Source organism: Antechinus flavipes, chromosome 1 (genome assembly GCF_016432865.1).
Source record: "Antechinus flavipes isolate AdamAnt ecotype Samford, QLD, Australia chromosome 1, AdamAnt_v2, whole genome shotgun sequence".
Taxonomy (NCBI): domain Eukaryota; kingdom Metazoa; phylum Chordata; class Mammalia; order Dasyuromorphia; family Dasyuridae; genus Antechinus; species Antechinus flavipes.
The window spans coordinates 211612400-211627722 of NC_067398.1; the positions used below are offsets into that span (position 1 = coordinate 211612400).

The following is a 15323-nucleotide window of genomic DNA, read 5'->3' on the forward strand; positions in this document are numbered from 1 at the left end:
ATCTTGGGTACTATAGTAACAAAAATAACCTACACAGGCTTACATATCATCCCTTTTAACAAAGAAAAAAAAAAACAAAAGAAGAAAATAGGATATACAAAAGCAGCTAGATGGTTCAGCAGGTAGAGTGTTAGGTCTGGAGTCAAGAAGACCTCAGTTCAAATCAGGTTTTAGAATATGGACAAATTATTTAACCTCTGTCTGCCTCACTGTCTTCTACTATGAAATGGGGATGGTAATAACATTTGCCTCCAAGGATTATTATGAGGATAAAGTGATTTAATATTTGTAATTTAATATTTTGCCACTAAAGATTTTGAGGCCCAGAAAGGTTACTATTTGTCCAAGTTAATACAATCAATAACTGAAAAAATCAGCAACCAAACAGGTTCCCTTTATTTCCAAATCCAGTATGCTATGCTTCTTTATTATTAATAATAATGTGTGTTTATATAACACTTTAAAATACTCACATGACAAACTTAGAGACAAAAATTGCTTGAGATATCTCCTAAGGAGGCCTGCTCTCTTTGTCCCCCTTTATATTATTTCACTTGGAGATCATATCAACTTTCAATTTCAAATATTATATCTATGTTGAAGTTATCAGATCTATTCATTCAATTATAATCTCTCTTGACCTCTAGCCTTGCATTTTCATCTCTTTATTGGTCATTTTAAATTGGGCGTCTTGTAGACATCTTAAACACAACATATCCAGTACTGAATTTATTGTCTTTTCCTGATACCTTCTTTTCCATATTCAGTAGAATATGTCCTCACAGCCACCCAAAATTATAACATAGGTATGATCCTCAATTTCTCACTCTCTCTTATCCTCCAAATTCAATTTGTTGCTATGGCTGTTGTTTCTGCTTTTACAACATCTCTAAGTCCCCTTCTTTCCTCTGATTTTGTTACCATTGAAGTGCGTGCCCTTATCATCTCATATCTAGATTATTGCAAGAAGCCTTTTGATTGGTCTCTTTGATTTAAGTCTCTCTACACTTAGTCTACCCTTAACTCAGTTGCCAACGTGATCTTCTAAAGAAAATCGAACCATGTCACCCCCTGTTGGATAAAGTCCAGTGGTTCCCTATGACTACCAGGATCTAATATAAAATCTTTTATTTGAGTTTTAGATCCCTTTATAATCTGGCCCATTTCTACCTTTCTAGTCTTCTAACAATTTACTCTGTTCTACATCTTCAAGAAGACAATTCCAAAGAAGAAGTTTCTTTGCTGTTCCTTGTATATATCATTCCATCTTCCAATTCTTGGATTTTTCACTGGCTGTCCTGTATCCTTTGAATTCTCTTCCTTCCAAGAGAAAAAAAAAAGTTGAAATATAAGGTTTTGCATATGTTTTGAAAATAAAAAGTTTTAAAAAAAGAAAAAAAAAAGAATTATCTAGTTCTCTAGCTATACTTTCTGGCTTCCATCAAGTCTTCATTGAATACCTAGCTTCTGTAAGAGGTTTCTACTGATCCTCCTAATACTTTTACTCTAAGATTACCCCTCATTTATCCTTTAGATATCTACATTATTGAGCCAAAAGGCTAATATTATAAATATATAATTTGATGAAGTATGTTTTGACCTTAAGTCACTTTTGCCTGTTTCCAAAAATCAAATCCATTCTAGATAGATGAAGATTCATCACTATTGGGTGTATTTTAAAGAAAGGACTTCAGCCTCTAAAGACTATTGTAAAAATTGTTTCACAAATATTTACATTGTGGGATGGTTAGTCTAAATGTTGGGAACTCCATAACTATTGGTCAAAGACATCTATACACATTTATATAATGTAACATGCAAATATACTTATCTTTTTCCTCTTGATGTATCACAGATACCAAGTATTTTTGTTTTTAAAAGTCAATGTCATTAAAAAGGGGAGGGTTATGTAATGGACGCCCTATAAATGCAAACTGCTGACCAACTGGGATTGTTCTATTTTCTTATCATTACTGTAGTTTCTTTTGTCACTGAGATATACATATCTTGAAAACTCTCTACTCTTCTTGAAAGAAATGTTTTTTTTTTTTTTAATCTTGTACTAATAGAAATGTTTCATTAAGCCTAATTGCTCCCAATTTAAAAAATTCTGCCATGCTGGGTATCTCAAAAGTCTTACTGCAGCTTTAAATTATTAATGCTCAACTTTTTTTTTCTTTTTGCAGGGAGGGAAGGGGGAAAAAATTTGAGTTAAGTGACTTGCCCAGGATCACACAGCTAGTAAATGTCTAAGATCAGATTTCATCTTAGGTCCTCCTGACTCCAGGGCTAATCTCTATCCACTGCACTACCTAGCAGTCTCTTAAAGCTTAATTTTTAATACAAGCTATTAATAGTTTGATAAGCCACTTAAACTATTAAAGCTTAAACTTGCAATGACACATTTGGGGATATGCTTGATATACTATCTGGAAAATGCTTGTAATCAGAGCTCTTGATCCGGATGGAGATAGTGTGGCTCTCTGTTTGACCAGAATACCATCTGAGCAAGTACCAAAAGCAAAGTACTTAATTGCATTGATTTTAACAGACTTTAGTTCAAAATCAGAATGGCATTCAGTTTCTTCCATATAACTTGTCCATAGCTTTCTTGCATGACCTTAACCATGGCACTGACGTCTCTTACCTCTCTCTGTTTTTCATCTATAAAAAGATTGATAAAATGGCATCTGATGCCTCTTTTGTCTCTAAATCCATGATCCTACCTATGTCTTAGGAACTCTTTTTTTTTGTCTCAGAAGCATCAAATACTTTTGAGAATAGTACAGATTAAAATATACCCCTTAATATCTCAAGTTTTGTTGCAAATGTGTACGATAATGGTATTTAACATCTTTTTTTCCTCTTTTTTCAACTATTTTCAACTATTCAACTATATTCAACTATTCAACAGCAATAATCCAGATGCAGAACTTGGCTTGCATTTGAAGAATACAAAATGATCAAAGCAAAGTTTTGAACAAGGATTTTTATAAGAATAAAAATTATAACTCACATAGACATTAATAGTACTACAAGCAAGTAATGCATGCTGAAACCATGATGAAATCTGTGAAATATTTTTGGACATCCATAGAGTGCACAGTAATAAACTAGAGTATAGACAGGCTGATGGAAGATATTGGTAGTATTTTGGCTATCAAATCTCAAATAATTTTAATTACTTTTACAGATCACAGAATCTCCCAAAGGGGTCAAGTTGTTGGAGGAGTTGCCTGGAGACCGAGTTAATATGGCTGTCCAGGTTCGTGGTGGTCCATCCAAACATGAAAGTACAGGTTGGGTTTTAGTAAGTATCACTATTGCTTGTATCCTCCCTTAGCCACCACTCCTTTAACTCACTTGTATTTGTATTCCCAAACTTAACACAATATGTGGCATATAGTAAGCATTTAATGAATGCTTTTATTCATTCATTAATTTGTTCATTTATTTATTCATATTATTAAATTTCAAGTACAAAGTACAATATGGCAATGAAGAACAGGGAATAAAGTTTGGACGATTGTAAGAGCCTATTGAAGAGAAAAGAATGAGTAGGTGGGAACTTCCTTGGACATCTGAATTTGCTCATTTCCAATGGAAAAATTGGTCAGGAGTCCTGCAAAAATGCCTTTCCACTGCTTTTAAAAAACCTACACTAATACCCCATGAAGGTTTCATGCAAACAACTTGATTCAACAAATATTTATTAAAGACTTATTATTTTAAGTCTTTACTATGTTTGATATGTAAAAAATTTGCAGCTTCTGTGTGATCTAGATAATTTGGACAAAGCGAAGTTAATATGTTTTTTTAAAAAAAGACAAAAATTTTCCTTATTTTCAGAAGAAAATTTAGTAGGAGAAAAGATGTGTATGATCTTTTCTTTTAGATCCTGAACAATTGTAAAAAATCTGAAGATTTCATTTTAATAGAAGATTTCAACAGATTTTCATTCTGTGGCATTACTGATTTGAATTCAGTAAAAAAATACTTATTAAGGGCCCACTCTTAATAAATATTCATGAAGATAAATTTCTTAATTTATTAAGATTATTTAAACATAAATATTCATTAATAATTCACTAAATTATCTGACAAAATATTTAATATTAATTTATTTCATAAAATATTTATTGTTAAAAAATGTGTTTACCATCATATTTTCTCTTATCTTTTTTCTAGATAAACCCCCTGACAAAGGAGGATGAAGGGGTGTACCAGTGCCATGCCACTAACATGGTGGGGGAGACCCAATCCTATGGTACAATAAAGGTCACAGATCTGAATAAATACAAAAAAATGAATTTCATAGCGCCAGATGATGACATGTAATGAGGTAATTTGAGTATCAGAACTATAGTCTCATTGATATCAATATCTTATATTTAGGCTGCTGCTCTAGACAGGAATTTGGGGGTATCCCTTTCATTAACTTACCATCTATAAACAATGGAATATAAAACAATTGAGTGGCTGAACAACATTAAAGAAATAGATAGTGGTGCTCAAAGGGACAGATATATATGTGTGGACAAGGAAATCCATTCAGAGAAATTCCTAGTTCAGTGGTTGTTTATCCTTCGTTCTTGAAGAGGACCATAACCTCAGAGAGTTGATACTATGACATGCAAGTGAATTGCATTTAAGTGAGAGAGGGCTGGGCAAGGTCATCTGCCTCACTTTCCCCTCCAGAGCCATCTGGGTCCCGTGGCCAGATATAGATCACCATGATTAAAGATGGCTCTTCTACCAACAAAGAAATACATTATTATATATATTATATTTATATCCATTTTATGCATATATGTCTATATTATATACAAGGAAAAAAAAGTATTTCAAGAAAATGAGAATATAATTCTTAAATTTGGAATATAAGGAACTTAAATATTCCTGTATGGTGGAATTAGATGTTTTTGGGGTCTACTTGGGATTTATCAACAAATCAAGTCAATGAACATTTATTAGTCATTTACTATGTACTGTGTGCTAAGTGCTGGTGATACAAACAAAGGAAAAAAAAACCCAGCTCTTCCCTCAATTTGCTCCCAAGTCTAAATGATTTTCTATGTTACTAGAATCTTAATATTCGGTATTTCAGTACCTCTGAAGCCTGCAGACAACACCACAACTTCTGAATTCCAAGCTCTTTTTTTTAATCATATAACCATTAGAAGTATTACCTCTTTATGAGGAACAGGCAAGTTTTGAGTCCAGGAAATCCAATATTATTAACAACAGAAAACTACTTATTTCATCCAGTTACAACAACTTATTGCTGTTCATTTTCATAAGACTAATTGTTCAGCCTGAAAATGAATAGGGGATAGGTAAATTATTATGTCCTCTTGTTACCAACATCTAATGAAATAAAAAGGTTTCCCATGATGTATATGATGATATTAAGGATGATGGCTAAGCAGTTATCCTTTTGTGGGTATACATCACAGTCCTGATGTATCACATTCAGTATGATTCTTGTCTGTAGCATAATGATAATAATAGCTACCATTTATATAGTGCCTGTTATGTGCTGTGTTAGTACTCTGCTAAATGCCTTACAGGTATTATCTAATTTGATTCTCATAACAATTCTTGAATATAGGTACTTATTATCCTTATTATCTATTTGTGAGACAAATAGAAGTCAGGTGACTTATCCAGGGTCACAAAGCTAGTAAGCATATGAATCCTGATTTGAACTCTGATCTTCATGACTCTAGGCTCAGCATTCTATCCATTGTGTCATTCCGCTTCCTAATATGCATTCCATCATATCCTCCAAAGAGTAATCAGCCATCATATTAGAGAAATTCTGTTTCTTTTAGTATTGAGGGAGGAGTGACACTGCAGTATTCAGGCAATCTATTCTTCCACACTTTCATCACTTTGGAGCATAAACACTGTAGTAGAGGATAAAGAGTTTAGTGACTCATGGGGCATGGTTCCTAATTGCTTTCAGGGGTGACTGGACCAATTTACATCTCCTCCAACAATTCATCCATATGCCTGTTTTCTTCTACTATTTGTTTTCTTCTTTCTTCCCTCCTTCTCCTTTTTTCCCTTTCTCTTCCCTCCCTCTCTTCCTTTCTCCTTTCTTTACTTTTTTCCTTCCTTCCTTCCTTCCTTCCTTCCTTCCTTCCTTCCTTCCTCCTTCCTTCCTTCCTTACTTCCTTCCTTCCTTCCTTCCTTCCTTCTTCCTTTCTCCCTTTCTCCCTTCCTTCCTTCCTTCCTTCCCTCCTTCCTTCCTTCCTTCCTTCCTTCCTTCCTTCCTTCCTTCCTTCCTTCCTTCCTTCCTTCCTTCCTTCCTTCCTTCCTTCCTTCCTTCCTTCCTCCCTTCCTTCCTCCCTTCCCCTCTCCTCCCTCTTTCTCTCTCTCTTTGTCTCTCTCTGCGTGTCCCTCCCATTATCTTTCTTTCTTGTCAACTTTGCCAATCTTTTGGGTGTGAAATAAAATCCCAGAACTTCTTTAATATACATTTCTCCAATTATTAGTAATTTAGAGCATTTTTTTCCTTCATGTGGCCATAGACTACTTGGATTTCTTCTTTTGAGAATTGTTTATATCCTTTGACCATTTACCTCCATTTGTAAGCAAGTTTGTTCTTACATAATTCTTAAATTTGCTTCTTAGCAGTTTTCACTCATTTCTCCCACTTCAGCTCTCAGGGCAAGTCTATAGTGGAGTCTCTCCTCATTGCAGTCCATCCTCCACTCAGCTGTCAGAGTGATCTTTCTAAAGCAGAATTCTGACCATGCTAATCTCTCAATAAACTCCAGTAGTTCCTTATTTTCTTCAGAATCAAATACAAAATCCTCTATTTGTCTTCCAAAGCCCTATATAACATACCCTTCTCCTGTCTTTCCAGTTTTCTATCTTACTTCCAGACTTTTTGATCCAGCCTCTTGGCTATTCCTCAAACAAGAAACTCCATCTCCTGACTCCAAGAGATTTCACTTGTTATCTCTCATGCTTGGAACACTTTTCCTCTTCTCTACTCCTTGGTTTCCTTCAGATCTTGGTTGATATCCCATCTTGTTAGAAGCCTTTCCAAAGCCTCAATGCTAGCATCTTTCCTTGGTTCATTATTCTCATTTTATCCTATTTGTTTGTACATAGTTGTTTGCATGTCATTGTCTCCATTAGATTATGAGTTCTCAGAGGTAAGGGAATATGTTTTGCCTTTCTTAGTATGGCTCATGCTTAGCACAATGCTTGCTTGTTCCATCATAAGCATTTAATGCTAGTTGAATGATTGACTATAACTAATTCCTCTTTTGCATAAGAACCAATGAGAGAAAGATACTTGAAAAAACTTATAAGCTCTCATGTTCCTCAAAAATGTTTTCTTCTTCATTTCTTTCAACTGAACCTCTTAGATCATAATCTCAAATCTGTTCACCCAATTTGGACAGCTTTCCAATTTATCGATGTCCTTCATTGTCTCCACAGATCTATGAGATTTGACCTCTAAGGTTGTTCATTTCCAGAAAGCATTGAGTAAAATTGACTTCCTTAACTTGTGATCTTAGAGAGGACTCAATTGTTTCTTCAATCAGGCATGAAAAACACCCAATACAAATATTGCTGCCAGAAGTAAATAGTTCAGCACCCCAGAGTGAATTAGCTACTAAAGGGTAACATACCAACCATGCGACTTTCATTGCTATTTGTTGATTTGTTGTTCTGAACATATGCAAAGTTGGTTTATTTGGGCTATAATATAGATACACCAAAAATAGTATCATATTTCTAAAGGGAGAACTCAACTTAGGAGCCACGGCTGATAAAACCATTTCCAAGAATTCATCATTGACTATAAGCTTCATCTGAACCAAATCAAGCTTCTTTCTAGCTGACATTTTGGTTATAGTGATGTCATAGTTTTGTTACTTCTCTTTGGGGATATTTGTCCCTCTCTGGGAATTTCATGGAATCTTTGGCAAGATCCTGATTCCATTTATTTTTTCTCCTGGAAGGGCCATTGATAGGCACCATCACTTTGTGACCGTGATTTGGAATTATTTCTTTCTTAAGGACCTGAATTCTAGTTGAAAGCTGCAGCTCAGAGAAATGCCATACCTATCTCACTCCATATTCTCTTTCTTAAGAGAGTGCAAGTGGATGTGTAAGGCCTAAGGGATGTGAGGGACCATGCATAACTATTCTGGCAATTAAAAAGGTTTGAGAGACATAATTTCTGGGTAATTTAATCACTGTTAATAAAGCCACCACATTTATTAACAAAAATATGGCTATTTGGCTGTGTCTCTTAGAGACAAATCATGGCAAAGTAGACCTATATGTTCTTTTGAAAGAGTGACAATGAACTCTGATTAGTTAACAATTAATCACAAAATGAATATTAATTACAGTGGAAGGAGGAGAGGTACATCATATCACTCTTAGAGAGACTATCTCTATATCCAGACCACTCCCAGCCTTGGGCAATGTGTTAAAGAATTTATGCCCTACCAAAGCCTGGTCAGAACATAGTTGCTACTCCACATGGATGGAATTTGAACAAGAAAGTTGATGATCTATGATCTTACACATTTAGTACTTATTAACTATATCACCCTGGGCAAGTCATTTAGCCTTGACTGCCTTGAAAAACAAAACAAACCTCCCCCCCTAAAAAAATGTTGTTCTATTTCTTTTTTAAAAAATTGATTCTGAGAACAACCTTGTTATCAATAATGACCTTCAAGAAACTGAACTCTTAAAAATCAGGTCTTTAGGAAAAGAGGAGAAGCTGGATTTCCCCAAATAGTTATTAATAAGCATTTCTCTCACTATTCCAGTTTCTATGCTGTTAGATTTATGGGTCAAAACATCCTTTGTATGATTGGCAAATATTTCCTTCCTTAATAGCCAAGCATCAAGAGAAATTGGTTCTGAGGGAATGAATGTAGGCTGTCTTATGAGGAATCTTTATACTGCTTTAGACTCAGGTTTGGGAGCTATTAGATTTGAGACTCAAATAATTTGAAGGAACTGTGTGTATTTTTCCCCAGGATAGGATGTATTCCTTTTTTTTTTTTTTTGACAGTCATGAATTTAATGTTTTCTATTATGATATATTCTTTCTTGAAAAGAAAATTTGTTACATATTTTGAATTAACCCTGATGTTGTGCTGGGAACATGACAATGTTTTATTTTATTTTCCTTTTTCTATCTTTCTTTTTGTATTTTTTCTTATTTTGTGTTTAGTTTTTTTTTTTTAAATTTTTTCATAATTATAACTTTTTATTGACAGAACTCATGCCTGGGTAATTTTTTACAGCATTATCCCTTGCACTCACTTCTGTTCTGACTTTTCCCCTCCCTCCCTCCACCCCCTCCTCCAGATGGCAAGCAGTTCTTTACATGTTGAATATGTCACAGTATATCCTAGATACAATATATGTGTGCAGAACTGAACAGTTCTCTTGTTGCACAGGGAGAATTGGATTCAGAAGGTAAAAATAACCTGAGAAGGAAAACAAAAATGCAAGCAGTTTACATTCATTTCTCAGTGTACTTTCTTTGGGTGTTGCTGTTTCTGTCCATCATTGATCAAGTGAAACTGAGTTAGATCTCTTTGTCAAAGAAAGGATGCATTCCTTTTGACCTGGATGAGAATATTAACCAAGGACACATTCACCTGGAAATCACCTGTCTCAGACACAAGACTTTGTGTAAATGTGATGAACATGTTGATTCTTCTAATAGGATGTAATCTTTTTGTGGGCAGAGATTGTTTCACTTTTCTCTTTGTATCTATCATCACTTAGTACAGTGCAGCAGCAACTCAGTAAATGGTTGTTTGATTGTGAATGAGAAAAAACCAAAAAGTCACATATTTGATGCTTATTTGTTAATAGTAATAGAATGTTTTCTTCTATTTATGAGTAGGCTATCCTTATTAATAAAAGGAAATCAGGAAGGACGATGAAGGTGCAAAACCATTGAAGTCAAGCAGAGTTGCACTAAGTTGATTCACCATATACTCTTTGATTCAGTAACATTGATCACTTTGCTGTTCTATAAAAAAAAGACCTTATCTCTTAGCTTTAGGCATTTTCTCTGGCTGTTCTTCGTGCCTAGAATGTGCTGCCTTTTTATTTCTCTTCCTATCTTTCTTCACTTCTTTTAAGTCTCAGCTGAGATTCTATTAAAAAAAAAAAAAGAAAACTAGTGTTTTCTTTCTTACTCATTTTTTTCCCTATTTATCCTATATGCAGCTAATTTGTACACATCTGTTTACTTATTATCTCACACATTAGACTGTGAGATCCTTGAAGACAGGGACTATCTGCTCCCTTCCCTCCCCTTTTTATCCTCCACCCTTAGCATAGTGTCTGGCACATAGTAGGTGATTAATAAATTTTTATTGATTGACAAATAATGTCTATTTGCCCCTTGACTTTATACAATTATGTTAAGATCTAATCTGGTTTTTAAAAATGATTTGTTTTGTGTACATAAATCAAGTTATATGCCACACTGCTCTGGATTTCTTTTCTCTAAACCCATTTTTCTTCTTTTCTTTTCCTTCTAGGATGCCAGGGAAGCTGATCGAAAAACGGAGAAGAATCAATTAGTGGATTGTTTTGTTTTATTGTGCAGCATGAGCTAGAAAACACTGACCCATTTTTATGTGCTTTTCAATTTAGATTAAAAACTAGAACAAAAAAGATACAGATGTAATTTTTAGCTGGGAAGTAATGAACAAGGAAAACAAATCAAAACAAAATCACAGGCAGCTTTTGAGAAATGACTTTCTGTATATAACTTGTGGTTTTTTTTTTTTTTTTTAAGCTGATGTCTCCCAAGGGAAATCTCTCCCTTGTGTACATGTACGCTTAGAAGTGGAAGTATTCACACTCCTGCTTCTTAATTTATTCCAACTGCATAATGATTGTTTAGATGATGTGTCCTTACCTCTCAGGTGACCTTGTAAGAGGGAAAATTTCTTTTTAAAAATTATACTGCCTCAGGGGATAAAGTATTGAATAATAAAAGGTCCCCTTATTGTTTTGCATTCTACTTTGAAGCATATAATATTCTATCAACTGATAGTTAATGAAACTTACAAGGTACTTGCCACAGGTTCACGTTAGGCAATCAAGATGCTAATTTTTTGTAACACAGTTTCTATCTGGGGAGAATACCTATACATTATTTGGTGAACATTGTGTTAGAATTACAATGTCAAATGCTAACTGCATCTAGTTGGATATGAAAATAGAAATGTTGTAATAGTATAGATTTTACTTTTGAATATTTCTACTTTGTCAATGAATATAGTGGGATTTCTTTTTTTTAAATATTGCAGATCTGAGCTATATAATACGATCCTGGATGTCTAAATCTCTTATTGTTCTAGTCATGTCTGACTCTTTGTGATTTTATGGCGTTGTCCATGGGGTTTTCTTGGCAAAGAAACTGAGGCAAATGAGGGTCACACAGCTATTAAGTGTCTGAGATTGGATTTGAACTCTTCTTTCTGATTCCAAGCCCAGTGTCACCTAGCTGCCCATCTAAAACTCTAAAGACTCATAACACTTTCACTTAGATCTATGATGTCAGCAGCACAAATATTTTTATCCCCATTTTATAGATGGGAAAGCTGAGGCTCAGCATGAGAAAATGAATTGCAGCTAGTAGGTGTCATAGAGAGGATTTTAAACTCTGGTCTCTGGACTCTCAAATATGGCACTCCTCCCTGATAGAAAATATCTTATTCTCCTGGTTAAAGTTAAATAAACTACATTTCAAACTTTGGAGATTGTTTTTAGGCCAAATTCGATATTTTGAAACCAAATTCTAATCTGGGACAAATCATAGTAGACTAAGGTCATGGATATTACTTTTCTTTGTAATGAATTTTATGAGTACATTCTGATTAAGGACCTTCTGCAGAAAGAGTCACCAGTGCTTTCTAGGTGACTCCTGTCACTGCATCACTGCAGCAGCATCTGACAGCACTGTGGTCTACCACCTTGACCCTGTGAGGTAGGACAATTAGCTCCTCATCTGTCTTCTGGAGGCAGGACTGGTCACTTAACTCCATCTTCAATAACACATTTGAAGCCTTGATTGAAGATACAGAGTAGACCACAAAATCTTCCAGTCATCGATTTGGTGGGGGCTGAGGATTGGAAAGGGCAATATCAGCATCTTTTTTTATATGCAAAAATTCAGTTAATGCTATCAGGTCTTAGTCTTCAAGATCAAAACTATTTTTCAGTCATTTTGATAATACTGGAAGCTCCAACTGCTTTTTGTCTTTCTGAAGGATATCTGTAGCCATTTCTGGAATTTTCACATCCCAAAAATGTAGTAATTTTTTTAGATATCTTTGTCTTCCCTCATGCTTACACTGTGACACCCTGAAAATTTCCTCAACTGAGGAGTCTAAAGCCAAGATTTTGTGATGTGTTTGCTGTTGCGATTTGGGGGGGGGACTGTTTTCTAATCCTGAATTTTTACTAGTTTATTTTCATAAGATACTGTGATGTCACATAGTTCTGTACATTGAAAATAAACTATTTTGAAGTTGTGTGTTCAGTCTTGTTGTTTGGAATTAGACAAATAGACTTGTATTTATTCCATCCCCTTTATTATCCTTTCACATTTCCCATTTTCATTCACACCTCCATGCTTTACTTCACATCAGATATATCAGATACAGTAAAACATTAATTATTACTTATATTATTGCATTGATAATTATTAATTAATACACCACCTAGATGGTATCTATCTCCCAGTGCTCCATTTCCATTTGACTCTTGACATCTGAGGGCTGATTAATGTTCCTAACGTGCTTGTGAACATACTTATTTCTTGTTTATGTTATACATAGTTTACTTTAATATTTCTTTCTTCTGTGATCCTTTTTCCTAGCACTAATCAATTTTAAAGGTATTTATTCTCTATCTTAAAACTAAAACTATTTCACAAAGGTCAGAAATAGCTTTTTAAGATTTTTTATAAAGGTAGTCTCTGGGCAGGTAAGTGGGATGATGGATAGACATTAACTCTGAAATCAGGAGGACTTGAGCTTAAATATGATCTTACACACTTGGTACTTATTAACTATATCACCCTGGGCAAGTCATTTAGCCTTGACCGCCTTGCAAAACAAAACAAACCTCCCCCTCCCCCCCAAAAAATGTTGTTCTATTTCTTTTTTTAAAATTGATTCTGAGAAGGAAATAGTTTTGAAGTAAAAAAAAAAAACGGATTTTGTTGAATTGTGTCTGACTTTTTATGACCTTATTTGAGGTTTTCTTGGCAAAAATATTGGAGTGGTTTGCCATTTCCTTCCACAACTCATTTTATAGATGAGAAATCTGAGGCAAACAGGGTTAAGTGATTTGCCCAGGGTCATACAGCTAGTATCTGAAGTCAGATTTGAATTAAAAAAAAGATGTATCTTCCTGATTTTATGCCTGGCAGCTAGGTGGTGCAGTGGATAGAGTGCTGGGCAGGAAAATCCCAGTTTAAATCTAGCCTCAGAGATTTCCTAATTGTGTAACCCCAGCTAGACCCCTTAACCTTTGCTTCCCTCCAGGTTCCTCAACTTTCAAATGGGGATTATAATTAGCATTTCCATCATAAGGTTGTTGTGAAGATCCAATGAGAATATTTATACAGCACTTAGTATAGAGCCTGATACCAACATCATAGGTTCTTAATGGTTACTCTCATCCTTAGTCAGTTTGAAGAACTTTAGTGACTTCAATTTAATTGAGGATGTTAGTTCTGGCCATCTGGCTATCCTAGCTCCAAGGATGAAACATTCTTGCCCCCAAAGTCTTTGGTATGGTCAAATGGTTCAGCATTAAAAATTAGATTCCAGAAGCACTGAAAATTTCCTTAAGGAAGATGCATTAACATTGCTTTGCTGCTGCATCCTAAGAACCATGAGATTGTTCCATCTGACTTAAAATGAGACCTTCCATATGTGGTTTCCATTAAAATAAGAGCTTTTTCTATTTGTAGCAACCATACTTAGCATGGTGTGTTGCACATAGTAAGCACTTGATAAATGCTTTATTCATTCCTTGAAGGTAACTTGGATGGATTTAGCACAATATTATATCATTCCCTGGCAGGCTTCTGGCTGCAGAGATACCTGGAGGATGCTGACGCTACTCCTTTGAAATCAAAGGAACACTAGCAGAATACAAAATGTGGCAACGGAATATGTGTGATTAAGGACCAAATAGAGGGTAACTCATATTTACATAGTACTCTGAGGCTAACAGAATTATTTCTCCATGACAACTCTAAGAATTTTTATGCCCATTGCATAGATGAGAAAACTGAAGGTCAGAAGGATTAGGTGACTTCCTGTGATTAACACAGATGGTAAGCATCATATAAAAATGTTGTGGGGCAACTAGGTGGCGTAGTGGACAGAGCACTGGCCCCGAAATTAGGAGGATGTGAGTTCAAATCTGGCCTCAGACACTTAATACTTCCTAGCTGTGTGACCCTGGGCAAGTCATTTAACCCTGATTGCCTCAGCCAAAAAAAAAAAAAAAAAAAAAAAGCTGTATCTGAGGAGGGGAGAGATTATTATGAAGTGGAGAGTGAAGGGACCGCTTCATAGTGAAATAATAGAATTGGTTTGCTTTCAAGAAACACGAGAAATCGGATGGGAACAACAGGGGAAGACATTCTCAGTGTTGAACAACACGAGCAAAGACATGGAAAATGAGGAAGCCTATGATGAATTTGGGGGATAGAACAGTAGGAGAAATACTCTTTTAATCCACATTATGGCTTTACCTGCTATTATTTAATATTCTGTTACCATTAATCTTTTAAAGTAATTAAGCTTTCTTCACAGTTGGCTAGATAGTTTTCTCATCTCTAAATTGGGCATAAAAAATACTAAGTCTCATAGAGAATTAACGATGTAGCTATAGTTACAGAGCTAGCATCTGACTTCAAGTCCACTGCAACTTATACGGCCCAGTTCCCAATAACTGCCTCTCCAACTGATTTTCAAATAATGAAACGAAATCAAAGGAATTGTAGATTCCTTGTCCCTGTAGATACTCTTTATAATGGTAAATGGGATAGACACAAACCACTGTCTTGCCCTCTTCCTTAACAGTGTTACCATAGTGACATAGGCCCCCATCATTTCATACCTGAGCTATTGCAATTATCTGATGATTGGTCATGGTGACTCATGACTTCATGGGTTAGGGTCTCACAAAATTAAATCTGGTACTGTTCAAGTCTGATGTATGTCAGATGGCAATTATATTTCTTAGCTGTCTTCCCTCATGCTTACACTGTGACACTCTAA

The 15323-nt window shown here is 35.1% G+C and overlaps 1 protein-coding gene across 1 annotated transcript in view; it reads left to right on the forward strand.

The window, feature by feature from the left end:
* Nucleotides 1–12554, forward strand: part of IGFBPL1 (insulin like growth factor binding protein like 1) — a 62779-nt gene extending 50225 nt beyond the window's left edge. Inside the window, exons 3-5 of the mRNA XM_051995795.1 lie at nt 3194–3310; nt 4189–4342; nt 10551–12554. Of these exons, the coding sequence (XP_051851755.1) occupies nt 3194–3310; nt 4189–4338 (267 nt within the window). The 3' untranslated portion in view covers nt 4339–4342; nt 10551–12554. The remainder of the gene's footprint in view (nt 1–3193; nt 3311–4188; nt 4343–10550) is intronic.
* Nucleotides 12555–15323: the final 2769 nt, after the last annotated feature.